General features: G+C 43.1%; 1 protein-coding gene across 2 annotated transcripts in view; it reads left to right on the plus strand.

Moving 5' to 3' along the window:
- Positions 1-14,807, plus strand: part of ctnnal1 (catenin (cadherin-associated protein), alpha-like 1) — a 126,933-nt gene extending 112,126 nt beyond the window's left edge. For both annotated transcript variants that reach the window (XM_084080931.1, XM_084080932.1), the window contains exons 12-19: positions 570-607; positions 1,224-1,274; positions 2,768-2,922; positions 5,003-5,051; positions 5,816-5,872; positions 7,362-7,481; positions 10,155-10,238; positions 11,722-14,807. In XM_084080931.1, the coding sequence (XP_083937057.1) occupies positions 570-607; positions 1,224-1,274; positions 2,768-2,922; positions 5,003-5,051; positions 5,816-5,872; positions 7,362-7,481; positions 10,155-10,238; positions 11,722-11,931 (764 nt within the window). In that variant the 3' untranslated portion in view covers positions 11,932-14,807. The remainder of the gene's footprint in view (positions 1-569; positions 608-1,223; positions 1,275-2,767; positions 2,923-5,002; positions 5,052-5,815; positions 5,873-7,361; positions 7,482-10,154; positions 10,239-11,721) is intronic.
- The last annotated feature ends 439 nt before the right edge of the window (positions 14,808-15,246 follow it).

The raw sequence follows: 15,246 nt of genomic DNA on the forward strand, positions 1-15,246 counted from the left end.
AGAAAAAGAGAGAGGGAAAAAAAAATCGTTATGCGGATGCTGTTCCAAGATCAGTTTTTACCGTCTCCTCCCTAATGATTCAATCATTAAACACATCATCACTTTATCACCCATGGCACTGAACTGAGGCCAGTCTGTGTGCCACTCCAATATTCACCACACATCAACACAATGTGTCGTCGAGGGGGATGGCTGATTTTCAACCCCTGTTTGTACCCTAGGATAGCGATAAAAAGCCAAATTAGCCCTCATTACCATAATTATTTAATTAGCATAATTACACGCTCCAGGTGTCATTTCCTATCGAGCGATGTTTGAGTATCCACATCGTATTTGTGCCAGAAGCGCTAATGCAGAGCAAGGTGTTTCGATAGCAGAGAAATTGGCTCATTATTAAAGGGAGCAAACATTCTTGAACTTCATCTTGAGACATCTAGTTGTCATGAAATGTTCCTACGGCAATGTAATAGATTCACAACAGCTAGAGCACATAGGTGACTTATGTAACTCTCTCTCTCTCTCTCTGTGTCTGTGTCTCTCTTTCTCTCTCTCTCTCTCTGTGATAATAGGGGACAAAAGGCCTTACTTGTCACTTCCCAGACCTGGAGTGAGTATAACACACACACACACACACACACACACACACACACACACACACACACACACACACACACACACACACACACACACACACACACACACACACACACAGTCACACACACACACACACACACACACACACACACACACACACACACACACACACACACACACACACACACACACACACACACACACGCGCGCGCAGGGACGCAGTGGGGGGACAGGGGGGTCTAGACGTATCCAGTTCCATTGGGGGGGGTGATATCGCCCCCACTTCTGGGGGGTTTTCCGGGTGGAAAACGTAACGCTCGTCCTAAAACACACTGGCCCATTTTTTTCGTGGACCGAGGCCACCAGATTAGACCCGGGGCGAGGGTGTTCTAGGACGACGGTTCTTGTTATACATTTCTGAATGGAGAGGTGCGCGATGGAGAGACGTTTCCTTTTTTTGTACCGAATTAACCGAATTAAAAGGGAAAAAAACGACGTGTCCCCCTTGGTTCTCAACTGCTCTCTGTGTCCTTGCACACACCTCACCACTCAACGTCTCTACACTTTACATTCAGATGTTCTAGAAGCCTCTACATTAACCCTGTGTCTTCCACCATGTTGTCCTACAGAAACTCTCCGCCAACCTGAAGACCGCCAAAGCTGTGAAGTTGGATGCAGAGGTACCGTGTGACCCCAACCCCCCCAAATCCCCTCCATCCCTGACTTAAATACATCAATTAAGTGAATCAGTTAAGCCCTGTTTCAAAATAGCAAATCTAAAGCTTGTATAAATCGGCTATTTTCACTATTAAGATATTTTCTTTAAAATATTTTGAAAAGATCTTTATCAAGACTACAAAAGGACCCGCACACTGCCAGCTTGCACGGCACATGTAGTTATTTATTATGCAACGTTTCGGTCACACACAACCTTCCTCAGGCATGCGTACGTATGGTAATGGAGACGCCGTTTGTGCTGATAAAAAAGGTGTTTTTTTGTGGTGCTGTTGACCCCCCCCCATTCTTGGTCTCAGCAGTGTGCACTGTGTGGAAAGAAAGCAGGGATTGTGCTGATGATATTATGCAACTTTTGTATATCCTATTATCTCCTCGCTTAATGTCGGTGCCGAACCTATTCTGCCCGTTGAATAAACATAGAGAGTTTATGGCTCCGGCGAGCTGCGGAAAGAGTGTGTGTGTGTGTGTGTGTGTGTGTGTGTGTGTGTGTGTGTGTGTGTGTGTGTGTGTGTGTGTGTGTGTGTGTGTGTGTGTGTGTGTGTGTGTGTGTGTGTGTGTGTGTGTGTGTGTGTGTGTGTGTGTGTGCGCGCGTGCGTGCATGTGCGAGCAAGAGAAGGTTTTTCATGTTTAAATAGCGAGCAGCAACGTTATTGGCTGTGATATTTAGCATGCATTGAAGATTTGCGAGGCTGTGCGCTGCACAGTGTTAGGAGCGTACCAGGCTTTTTAGACATGTGGGTCCTTTCTTACTTTGATAGGATTTCATTCCTTAGAAAAACACTTTTTTATATATATATATTTTTTTTCTTTCCGTTATTGAGATATACCAGCCTTTTGAAGTCTGAGGTCTTTTATCTCAAAGTCACACAAAACTCACTTCAAAACACACTTTATCAGAATGATATTCTGATGTTGGTATTTCTCATGTAGATTTTGTCATTTAGGTCGATTGTACCGTAACATAACACAAGTATAGTATAATATGAGAAAAAGACATTGTGGGGCCGTTTTCTTGGTCCAAGCACAAGAGAAGAAATACAGTTTTATGGTTAAACAAAGATTGAGGTTGGGGTTAGTGTTAGGATTAGACATTTAGAGGTTAGGTTTAGGGGTTTGAATTAGAGTTAAACATCATTTATACTTAGTTGTCATACCAGTGTCATGCACCGGGAAAATACCTGATCTACAAGCTCACAGCTTGTAGATCAGCTATTTTTTGCCAAAAATAAAAATGTCATTCATAAAATTGCTGTCCTAATGTGTGTGTGTGTGTGTGTGTGTGTGTGTGTGTGTGTGTGTGTGTGTGTGTGTGTGTGTGTGTGTGTGTGTGTGTGTGTGTGTGTGTGTGTGTGTGTGTGTGTGTGTGTGTGTGTGTGTGTGTGCGTGCGTGCGTGCGTGCGTGCGTGCGTGCGTGTGCGTGTGTGTGTGTGTACAGGAGCAGAGCAGCATGGCTAAGCTGGGTCTGGAGCTGCGTGTGATGTCATCAGACGTGGACGCCGAGGTGGACAAGTGGGAGGAGCAGGAAGATGACATCATCAGGCAGAGCCAGAGCCTGGCCAGCATGGCGTACAACATGTACCTGTTCACAAGGTAGAACACATACACACACACACACACACACACACACACACATATAAAAGTATAAAATATAAGATAAGAGGGGGGAGGGCAGAGGAAGACCCCCTCAGCTTGCTGATTGGGTGTGAATGTTTGACTCTCTGGGGTCAAGTTAGTTGGGGATAGAATCACCTAAAGCAGTGGTTTTCAACCAGTGGTCCGGGGAGTGTAAACCAAATGAACCCTTACGGGTCCATTTGGTTTCATTTTACGCTCTCAAGAGTTAAATTATTGTTAAACATCTGCATTGCCTGATTAAATAATTGTTACTTTGATCAACGTTTGCCTGTTATGCTCCTATGGTACCAACATCAATACAGCATGGAATTGTGGACAAAATCGTATCCAACGACAACAAAATAATTTTGGGTCTGAGAGTCTAAATCTCATCAAATGGTGGTTCCTTGGCTCAAATGCCGAATAAATAATGAACCTTGATATGAAAAGGGTTGAAAACTACGGGTGCTCGGGGTGGAGCAGTGGTAAAGTCCCTGCCCACCATTGTGCGTTTCGAATCCACCGTGGTGCATCCGGCTTTGTCAAGCGTCTATACGAACGCGATTGGCCCGTGTTCGGGGGAGGTAAGCCGGGCGGGGAGGAGGGTGATAATGGTCATTGCACATACTCCTATGGGCTGGGGAGTGTTAGGCGGGAGGAGTAGGACGAAGGCCCTATGTTGTCCTGGTGGGGGCTCCTCGCTGCCAGGTGAGTCAGTAGGATACAACAGCAGTGACAACACAGAAATGTGTGTGGAGATGACTAAATTGGGGAGAAAAAGGGGTAAAAAATAATTGGCTACTCTAAATAAAATAAAAAAAAAGAAAAGTGTTGAAAACCACTGACCTTAAGTTCAATTGTAATTTACGGACAGGACAGCTGCTATTTTAGGCTTTAAGAATCGAGATTTTTCATGCTTTTTAGCATGTCGTTCGTTCCATATTTTGGTGGAAAGCATTCTTCGCCACGTTTGTCTGTTTTGAGTGATTGCAGAGAAAAGTAATTTCCCCCTCAACCCGGGGACAATTAAATACTCTTTCATTTCCCAGGCGTGCGCACGTGCAAAAGAAAGCGATAATTGTTAACGTCCCTTTAGCTAAAAACCCCATGGAGTGTGTAGAAATAAAGTGAGCTAATGAAATAGTGATATTGAGCAGCCAGGCACAGCTGAGGGCGTTGGACCAGATCCATAGCAATCATTCTCCATTCATGTCAATAAGTGTCCGTCAGCTGTCAGACTGCATCACACACACACACACAAGCGAGCGCGCGCACACATACGCACACGCACACGCACACGCACACGCACACGCACACACACACACAAACAGGTTTGTATTACTATGCTTGTGGGACATCAACCTTTTATGAATGCCATTTTTAAACGTACGCCTGAAGCCGAAAAATAGCCGATCTATAAGCTTGGTATTTTTCGGTGCATGACACTGGGACCTATAAGTATTATTCACGTTTGACTCTTTAATTCCAACCCCTAAACCTAACCTCTAAGTCTTAAAGGGCCCTATTCTGGGCGCCGCCTTACCCATTATCCCTAAACTTCTTTGCCATTTTTTACTATTTTGAAAAACATTTTCAAATAGTTCAAAAAGCCAATCTACAAGCTCACAACGTGTCGATGTAGATCTGGTAGTTGAACTATTTGAAAATGTTTTTCAAAATAGTAAAAAATGGCAAAGAAGTTTAGGGATAATGGGTAAGGCGGCGCCCAGAATAGGGCCCAAGTCTATTCCTAAACCTATAACCCCAACCTCAATATTTGTGTAAAGAATCTTTTTTTTTACCATAAAATGACCATTTTTCTTGTGAGAACAAAGAAAATGGTCCCACACACACACACACACACACACACACACACACACACACACACACACACACACACACACACACACACACACACACACACACACACACACACACACACACACACACACACACACACACACACACACACACACACGGTCACAGTTATCTCTCTCTCTGATGTCCATGTGTCTCCTGTCTGTCTCGTTGTGTTTCCCTCATGGATGTTCCTCAGAGGGGAGGGGCTGCTGAAAACAACGCTGGACCTGTTCCATCAAGCTGAGGTATGCTCAGATGGTCTCCCACTCTCATCCCCCCTACCCCCCACTTCCTAAACCAATGCTTCTTAACCCATTAAGACCGGGAACGCATCTGTGTCATTTTAAGATTTTCTTTGGCTATTCAAAAATAGCAGATATACAAGCTCATAGCGCGGCACCAAGTGCCGTGCTATGAGCTTGTAGATCTGCTATTTTTGAGTGGTGCCGAAGGCAACCACTCCTATATCTGGCTTTGTCCGTGTGTCCGTATGTATGTATGTATGTATGTGTGTCCACCAAGCTAACATTGGTCAAGCATCACGTGACACGTGACAATATGTTGAAAGGGTGTGCTTTGATTGGCTAGCGAGACGCATGACGAAATAGAGCCCTATAAATAGGTGTGTCACTTCGAAACATTGTTTACATGTTTCGAAGTAACATCAGTGCCATCAGCCAAGCTACTGTAACATTGGACATGTTAGCTTGGCTGATTTAACATGTTAGCCAAGCTAACATGTTCTAATCCTTAGATGTTCTAATCTAAGAATCAGAACATTTCTAGAAAACTATGGTTAAAGATAGGGTAAGTGATTTCCTTTGGTTAAAATAGCACGGGTCTGCTGGCGGAGACTCCGAGGAGCACATTTTCTAGTCTGTTTTCTATGGCTGTCCACACACATTGATGACAACATCAATACGGGGGTCAATACGGGGCTCATCAAAGGCACCACTCACTTCACACAGGGTGTGATTTTTCTTTAAATCGTGAACATTTTTGCCCGCAGGTTCTCTCCGAGGAAGGACTACAGCTGTGTTCATCTCTACTGACGTTCTCCACTCAGGTACACACCACACACACACACACACACACTTTTATTGTATTTATCTTTACCTGTGTCCCCTGTGTGAGTGCTGACATTTCTACTGATGAGCTATAGGGCATTCATGAATACTGTTTTTTTTTTAATACCAATGATGTGTGATTTATCAAATTTTTTTCATCCAATAAAAACAAGCAATTCTCTGCATTTCTCATTAAAATGCTGTGTTGCAAGCGTAGAGTCATGTTTTTCATCTTTCTGACAATGAGTGCTGCTGTTTTAGAGCCTCCACCTGTATTGAGTGACGGCCCCACGCCACGTACAGTATGACATGATTTGACAACAATCAACTATGAATTGATTAGGATAACTACCCAACACTAGAGCTCACAGCTGTATATCTGTTGTAGATATATTGCCACTAGCTTATAAGAATAAAATGAAATAAATAAAAAATAATATTAAAGATATCAGCAAATATTCAACTTTGATGGACAGTCTCGAATAGTGGTTTTGATTTTTGAATATTCGATTATTCTGTGAAACCCCTAATTATCGAGCTATAACAGAAAGCCTGTTTAGGTGGAGGATAAATTGCGTTTTGACCAGTAGTTCCACAGGATGTAAATGTGTCAATAGAAGAGCAGGTAGACCAAATAAAAAAATTCAATCGCTAAAAGTTATGAATTGGACCTTTAACACCAACTTGTTTTAAGACCGGTGGATATTCATTGATTTGACTCTACTGGCTCCCTCATAAAAATAAGAATAAATCAGTTTATTTTAATCCTCTCTCTGCTTCTTCTGTGTTTTTTTTTGTGACATTCCGTGTTTATTTGTGTTATTTTGACCAAGAGCAGCAGCAGTAAATCCACTGCAGTCTCTCAGCCAGGTCTGGATAATCCTGCTCAGAGTTCCTTCTTTTCTTTTTTCTATTCATTTTTGTTTTTTCTTTTTACCGCTTTTTTTCCCCCAATTTAGTCGTTATGCCAATTAATCCCTCCCACACACAGTTCTGTGTGTTGTCACTACTCTTGTATCCTGGACAAAGCCGGGTGCACCGCGGTGGATTCAAACCCCCAGACACTGCGGTGGTAGGCAGACACTTTAAATCACTGCACCACCCGAGCGCGCGAGAAGCTGGTCCTTCTATTTCCCTATAATACAGGGGTCTTAAACAGGGGGTCCGGGACCCCTAGGGGGTCCTCAGAGATACTACAGGGGGGTTTAAGTGGTTGAATGTCTGAAAACACACATTTAACATGATTCCAATATGTTGTCCCTGCTTCATCTCTCTCTCAGCTAAGGGGTCCTTGGCCCGAAAAACATTGAAAACCCCTGCTCTAATACACTGTGTGTGTGTGTGTGTGTGTGTGTGTGTGTGTGTGTGTGTGTGTGTGTGTGTGTGTGTGTGTGTGTGTGTGTGTGTGTGTGTGTGTGTGTGTGTGTGTGTGTGTGTGTGTGTGTGTGTGTGTGCGTGCGTGTGTGTCTGTGTGCGTGCGTGTGTCAGCTGGTTGACGAGGAGAAGGCTCAGGTGGTGACAGAGATGGACAAACTGGCAGCACTTTGCCAACAGCTGCAGGGCGGCACCAAGACGCCCGTACAGGGCAAGTCTGCCACCTTCCAGAAGGTAATTACCAACGTCTGTGCGTGCGTGTGTGTGTGTGTGTGTGTGTGTGTGTGTGTGTGTGTGTGTGTGTGTGTGTGTGAATAAAACTTCACCTTACCTTACCTTACTTTACCTTGGAACAGAATTCAATCAAATCCTTCCTCTCCCTGGGGAAGTAAATTAGCTTTCACAGCATAATCACCAGTATAATGCGGTATATATATCCACCAACGGCACATTAATAAAACACAATGTTATTATGGCCTCCACCGACTATCTGTGTTTCTTCCAAAACATAATAACCGCCAGAGTAATAATCAACAAGTAGCAGCCCAGGCAGTCTTATTAATCCCACTGAGCCAGCAGAGTCATGAGCGTCAGGAGGAGAATGAATGAATGATGATCCTCTGCCTCGGGTCACCTTGTAATAATAATGGAGAACGAGGGTTGATTCAAAGGGATCCGGGCGAGGAGGAGTGTGTCCTCCGCTGATTAACCACTCTCCCTTTGATATGCAATTCTCTCTCCCTCCATCATTTAGCCCATTAAGACCGGGAACGCATCTGTGTGTCATTTTTTAGATTTCTTTGGCTATTCAGAAATAGCAGATCTACAAGCTCGTAGCGTGTCACCGAGTGCCGCGCTATGAGCTTGTAGATCTGCTATTTTTGAAAAATCATGACATATATATTTTTAAAGTGAGCATTTGTAACTGAAATCTTTGCTTCTGGGGGATTCTACAAATGTCTTCTAAATCAGTTTTTTGAAAAAAAAAGAAACGCATGTTGCTATAATATCAGTGGTGCTCAAACTTTTTCATGTCAAGGACCCCCAAAATTATATGTATTTGGCCGTGGACCTCCATCTCAAAATATTTTAATCCAGGGACCCCCAGAAGCAAAGATTTTAGTTAAAAATGTTCGCTTTAAAAAAATATACATATTCAATGATTTGCACACATTTTCACGAGTTTTCAAAACAATCGCTGATCTACAAGCTCGTAGCGCGGCGCTCGGTGCGTTCCCGGTCTTAATGGGTTAAGCAGATAGACACAAGAGCGTCGTGTCAGTCGGGGAGTTTGTATTGTACTAATGAGACAGAGGAAAAGGTCATCCAGCCCAAAGGCAGCACGATGCCTCAGCACAAAAGACAAGAGACGCTCAGTTCTTCTCTCCCTGAGGACCGTGTCTACAAACGCATGGCCGGAGGCACATCCTGGAGGCAGGAGCCAGGCCCACACGTAGTCTTATATCCACCGTTAAGCGCCTGCGTACCCGGGGTCGGCTGCTTCAAACCCTCTGTGAAGACGTGGGGCCTGGCAGACACAGCGCAGCATGCTGAGTGAAGGGAGCTTGAGCAGACTGCGGCCGAACACATAATCACCACCTGTGTGTGTGCCCTGCATACAGTAGACCATTGGTTCTCAAAGTGGGGTCCGGGGACCCCCAGGGGTACTTGAGGGGGTTCCAGGGGGTCCTCAGCTAAATGATAGATTAGGAACCAAATGGACCCTTATGGGTCTGTAACTCTGAGAGTGTACAAATGGAACCAAATGGACCCTAACGGGTCCATTTGGCTCCATTTGTACACTCTCAGAGTTAAAATAGCATTGGTTTTACAATATAAATTGGGGTCCCAGAGATAGAAATGCCATTAAATGGGGGTCCGTAGCCCTAATGCATGTCAAACTGGGGGGTCCTTGAAATTAAAATGGTTGAAAATCACTGCTAGAGCCGTAAAACTTCTCTTATGGGGGGGTCCCTGGCTTATCTTTTCAAATGGGGGTCCGTGGGGTAATAAGTGTCAATTTGGGGGTCCTTGACATGAAAAAGTTTGAGAACCACTGCAGTAGACCACTATCAGAGGCCGGCCTCTTTAGGCAGCTCTCCACCAAACAGACTATACTCCTTCCTGCACACGTAAAGGAGCAACGACTCTACTTTGAGTCTCTCTCCCGGGAGACTGAGCATCTTTACCTTGTCCCTAAAGGGAGGTAACTGCCAGCCGATCCCCCTGAGATAACTCCATTCAGCCGCCTTGTATCTGCCATCTTGTGGTTCATCACAACGACACCAACGACATCTACACGTTACACATTATTATGAAGAACGCTCTATATTAATATATTGATGATGTCGCATGTCATAGCATCACAATACCACAGTGTTGATTTCGTCGACTAAAACTATGATGAAAAATGTTCGTCGACTACCTTTTTTCACTGACGAAAACTAAATAAAAACGAAGCTATGATGACTAAAACTAAAACAAATAAAAGCTAGACTAAAATGTTAGTGAGAAGAGATAAAAGACAAGTCAGTTTATGTTTGGTTGCGCTCGGGTGTTGCGCTCTGAAAATAGCTCACAATAGCTCACAACGCGTCGCAGTGCGACGCGTTGTGAGCTTGTAGATCTGCTATTTTTATAGATCGGCTATTTTCAGCATGCAACCAAGTGTAAAATCAGCCATTACGACACCATCAAGGCACCGCCAAAATAGATTCAGTCGACTATAATCTTATGATATTTGGTCGACTAAAACTAAAGCATTTCAGATGACTAAAATATGACTAAAACGAAATGGAATTTTATTCAAAAGACTATGACTAAAACTAAATCAAAATATGCTGTCAAAATAAACACTGCGATACCAAACAAGTTAATGGTGTATTGTATTGTTTTTTCTCTCTCCAGGTGGACCTGTCTATCCAGAGCACGAGGGCCATCCTGGCTGTGGTTCTCTCACTGCTGCCGCTCTGTAACAAGCTCAACAGAAAGGTAACGAGAACAAAATGACATGAATGTCAATTATGACTGTGATAACAGTCTGAAAACAGGGCGGCCCCTCGACCTCCGCGGGAGGCGTTTTTTCCGCGCCTAATGAGCCGTCGTCCCCTGTCCCAGACGTTGTGACCCACCGTTCGGGCGCTATCGCCGTTTTAAGCCGAAAAGCGTAGATCTATACGTATAAGCACCGGCCAGCGAAAGCCGCCTGTGTCCGCTCTGAGGAGTGCTGTGACCGCCCCTCCAGAGCATGGGAACTTGGGAAGTGATAGCGAGCCAGTCATCAAAAAGTCCCGCGGAACACCCACATTTTGAAGAAACGCACTTTTTTTTTGCCAGCCAACATGGACTGGTTACCCCAGGCAAAAACAGTCCCTGGTGACAGAGGTTGAGCTCTTTTGGTGGACACAATGTATCCATGACTGTTTTATCACTTGGTTTGCTTGTAACCAGTGACTTTATCTTATATATATCTTATATCTTAAAAGTGTTGTTCCCCGTCGTATTTTTTCTTCTAATTTCTTTCTTTTTATCCCTTTCCCCCGCGCAATGTAGTCGTTATACCAATGAATTCCTCCCCACACACATCTCTGTGTTGTCACTGCTTGTTGTATCCTGCTGACTCACCTGTCAGTGAGGAGCCCCCTCCGGGAGGACGTACAGCCTTCGTCCTACTCCTCCCTGCTGACAGGTGTCGCCCCCCCCCCCCCCCCCCCCCCCAGCCCGTAGGAGTCCGTGACTTGACAATTATCCCCCCCACCCCCTGCCCGGCTTTCTCATGCTCATGCCATCTGGAGTTTTGTCCCTCCAGCCATTGCGTCACTAAACAAACTGCCTCGCTGATATGACGGTCCTGTGTGTGCTGGGGACTTCATGTATCGTTCTTGGTGTTATGTTGTTTTGTGCTACAGTATATGGTTATGTGTTTTTCTGTTGGAACAGACTGTGAAGATGAATATCCCTTAGGGGCAGTGGTGTAAATTAACTAAGTACTGTACTTAAGTACAATTTTGAGGAACTTTTACTTTACTGGAGTATTTCCAAGTTTCTGTACTTTTACATTTATATTTCAGCCTTTTGAAAATAGCAGATCTACAAGCTCACAATGTGACGCATTGTGAGCTTGTAGATCGGCTATTTTCAAACGTTTTTTTTTATCCATTTGAAAAGTTGTGAAATGGGACATTCTGCATAATAAATACTTTCTACTTTTGGTACTTTAAGTAAATTTTGATACCAATATTTGTACTTTTACTCAAGTCAATTTTGATTACCGGACTTTAACTTGTAACAGAGTATTTCTGCATTGCAGTATTGTGTGTATAATATGGTTATGTTTTTTCTGCTTGAACAGACTGTGAAGATGAATATCCCTGAGGGGGAACAATAAAGACAGTTATATTAATATTTGTTAGTATTAAATCTGAACGCTCTTTCCACTCGTATTCTAAGCCGTCTTCTCCGTTCCATTCTCCAGTACAAGTCAGAGAGGAGCAGCGTGGGCTCATCGCCACAGGGCTGGAGAGAAGGAGAGCGCCAGGACGAGGCCTCCACGCCCGTTAATGGCGACAACGCCTCCGCCGCCGCGCCAACGCCAACGCTCAGCAACGGCAAGAGCAGCAACGGCTTCGGGGTGAAGTCCCTGGAGCAGCACATAGGGGGCCTCAACCTCCTGGAGAGCAAGTAGATCCTTGGAGAGAGAGTCAACGTTCCTTCCTCTTCTTTTTTGGAGCAGCAGCAACACATTAGCCAACCTCACCTTACTGGAGGGCCCCGGCCACGCCTCTGCCACGCCCCGGCCACGCCCCGGCCACGCCCCGCCACGCCCACCGTTACTGTACATTCTCATGCACTGACCATGGAGTGGGACACAGAGAGAGGAGAAATGTTTAGCCTCATAAAAATGATCGCCTTATGGATCAGATTTTAATACTGCTGTCCCAGGAAAAGCAAGGTCTCATGCACACCTGATCAGCTCAGATCAGCGCGCAGTGGTGGAAGTAAAAGTATCAATACTGCGATGCAGCAGTACTCTGTTACAAGTAAAAGTCTGGAATTCAAAATGTACTTCAGTAAAAGTACAAAAGTATTGGTATCAAAATGTACTTAGAGTACCAAAAGTAAAAAGGGCTCATCATGCAGAATGTCTGCAAATGTATAAAATGTCAAAAAAATCTTTTGAAAATAGCAGATCTACATGAGCTTGTAGATCGGCTATTTTCAAATGGCCGAAATGGTTATGTATGTTTTGTAATAATAATCAAATTCCACAAAGTAACTAGTAACTAAAGTTTTCAAATAATTGTAGTGGAGTAAAAGTACAATATTTGCCTCTGAGATGTAGTGGAGTAGAAGTAAAAGTACAGAAAATTGGAAATACTCAAGTAAAGTCAAAATACCTCAAAATTGTACTTAAGAACTGTACTTGAGTAAATGTACTTTACACCACTGCGCGTGCGTAGGCAGGGATCAGACGTATGGAACACAATAAAATAACCCGCACAACGTCTTCACTTGACCTTCTTCAGGCACCTGACGGTTGCCTAAATAAAGTTGTCCTTATTGTGTAAGTGTAGACGGTGTGCGGGTCATTTTTATTGTGTTCAATACTGCTGTTCCCCAATGATAAAGAATAAGGCTCACTGGGGGGCTAAAGCGGATCACAGGTCAGTTCCTGAGGCCAATCTAAAACCCCTAAACTTCCCTACTTATGCCTGAAGCAAAACCAATTCCATCCTACGCCCACAAGAGGGCGACAACAGCCCACTATATGACTTTTGACCATTAGAATTGGAGTTTTGATTGCATACTTTATTAGACAGAAATGCAGCAAGAGTACAGTCAAACACTTGGTCTAAAAGGATAACACCAAAAAAAGGTCCTTGCGGTCTTGTTTCTATTGGGGCCCTATGTATTCAATTCATCAACATAACATAAAAAATAACACCAAACTTCAATACCAATAAGGAGTGAGCATCACCATCAGTTTTCACATCGTACCTCTCGGTGAAAGTGGCCCATTCATTCATTCATTCATTCATTCATTCATTTGTTCATTGGCTTTGCTTTGCGGTGTTAAACCTTAAAACGTGTTGCACATTTCAGCCAAAACGTATGAAACTAAAACAAAAAGCAGAGAGAACCTTTTCCATGCATGATGCCACCGTCACGTCTCCAACCAAACGTATTGTTGTGTGTCCACTGTCCCTATCGTCACATAGACCCAGTGGTTCTCAACCTGTGGGTCAGGATCCCCAGGGGGGTCCTCACATGATTTTTTGTTTTTAGGGGGCTCCCCAGATTACATTGTATTACATTACACATTGTAATGTGACTTTTAAGACCTTTTTAATACCAAAATGAAATGAAAAAATACCTTTACTGCATCAAAAGTAATCAACAAACTATACAACAAAAAGTCAAACATTGTCAAAATGGTCAAATAATACAAGAAATTTTAAAATAGCTGAGCTTGTAGATCAGCTATTTTCACAATATCTATCTGTGGAACCGAGTCAAAGTAAATGTAATGTCTTAACTCCTACAATTCCAAGTGCTTGTCAGGGTGCGGGGTCCCCAGGTCAAATATGATTTAAAAAATGGGGGGGTCCACAGTTAAATTATAATTATTTGGGGGGGGTCCCCAGTTAAACAATGATTATTTTGGGGGTCCCCAGTTCAAATATGATTATTTGTGGGGTCCCCAGTTAAACAATGATTATTTTGGGGGGTCCCCAGTTCAAATATGATTATTTTTGGGGGTGTCGAGGCCTGAAAAAGGTTGAGAACCAGCGGTTTTGCTGTCACACCAGCTTGGTAATTTCCATCACAGCTGTAGTTAGGACGTCCTTGATCACCTGCACTGTGTAGTTCAACTACGATATTTAAACAAAGTCACGTGTTTCATAGATCTGCACGCTGGATGAACATACATTCTGTGATTTGACTGGAACACACATCATCGCCATGTGCCAATCTAGCTTAAATAACTATTGTGTAGATGTAAAAACAAAAAGAAAGAAAAATCACTTTGATGCCAAATATGATTTTCCACAGATGCCACGCCTTGGCCGTTGGCTTTGCTATTAGACTTAAAACATAAAGCTCTTAACTCTGTTTGTCTCTGTCCGATTTCCTCAAAAAGCAGTGGTGGGAAAAGTACTCACATTTCTTACTTAAGTAAAAGTATCAATACTGCAATACAGTATACTGTAGAAATACGCTGTTACAAGTAAAAGTCCGGAATAAAAAAATGTACTTGAGTAAAAGTGCATATTGGTATCAAAAGGTACTTAAAAGTACCAAAAGCAGAAAGTACTCATTGTGCAGAATGTCCCATTTCACAAGTTTGAAAATAGCAGATCTACATTGTGAGCTTGTAGATCGGCTATTTTCAAATGGCCGAAATGTATATAGGGCTGAATGAAGTGGGTAATGTATGTTTTGTAATAATAATCAAAATATACAAAGTAACTAAAGTTTTCATATAATTGTAGTGGAGTAAAAGTACAATATTTCCCTCCGAGATGTAGTGGAGTAGAAGTAAAAGTACTGAAAATTGGAAATACTCCAGTAAAGTAAAAAAAAATACCTCAAGTAAATGTACTTAGTTACTTTCCACCACTGCTCAAAAGTAAAAAAGAAAAAAAAAAACTCAAGATGAACTTGTTAACAAGATGCTTTTTTTTGTGGGGGGGGGGGGGGACCAGAACGTTTATTTTCTACTCTCTTTGGAGTATTATGATATCAAATCATATTCAGTGTATACCGTGTTTGATTTTATTTCTCACAAACAAAATAATTAAGATTCTTCAGACCTTGATGCCTGTGTCAAAATGGTCGGTTGGAGCATTGAAGTGTTGAACTTGTTATGAAGACGATCATTGTGAAGCTGCCTAGTTAAAGCCAATATGTATTGATTGATATATACAGTATATTAATAATATGGTACTTGAAGCATTAACAGTAGATATCGTCTGTTGGGGTGGAAACCTCCCATTAT

Source organism: Gymnoscopelus microlampas, assembly GCF_963454915.1.
Source record: "Gymnoscopelus microlampas genome assembly, chromosome: 15".
Classification (NCBI taxonomy): Eukaryota; Metazoa; Chordata; class Actinopteri; order Myctophiformes; family Myctophidae; genus Gymnoscopelus; species Gymnoscopelus microlampas.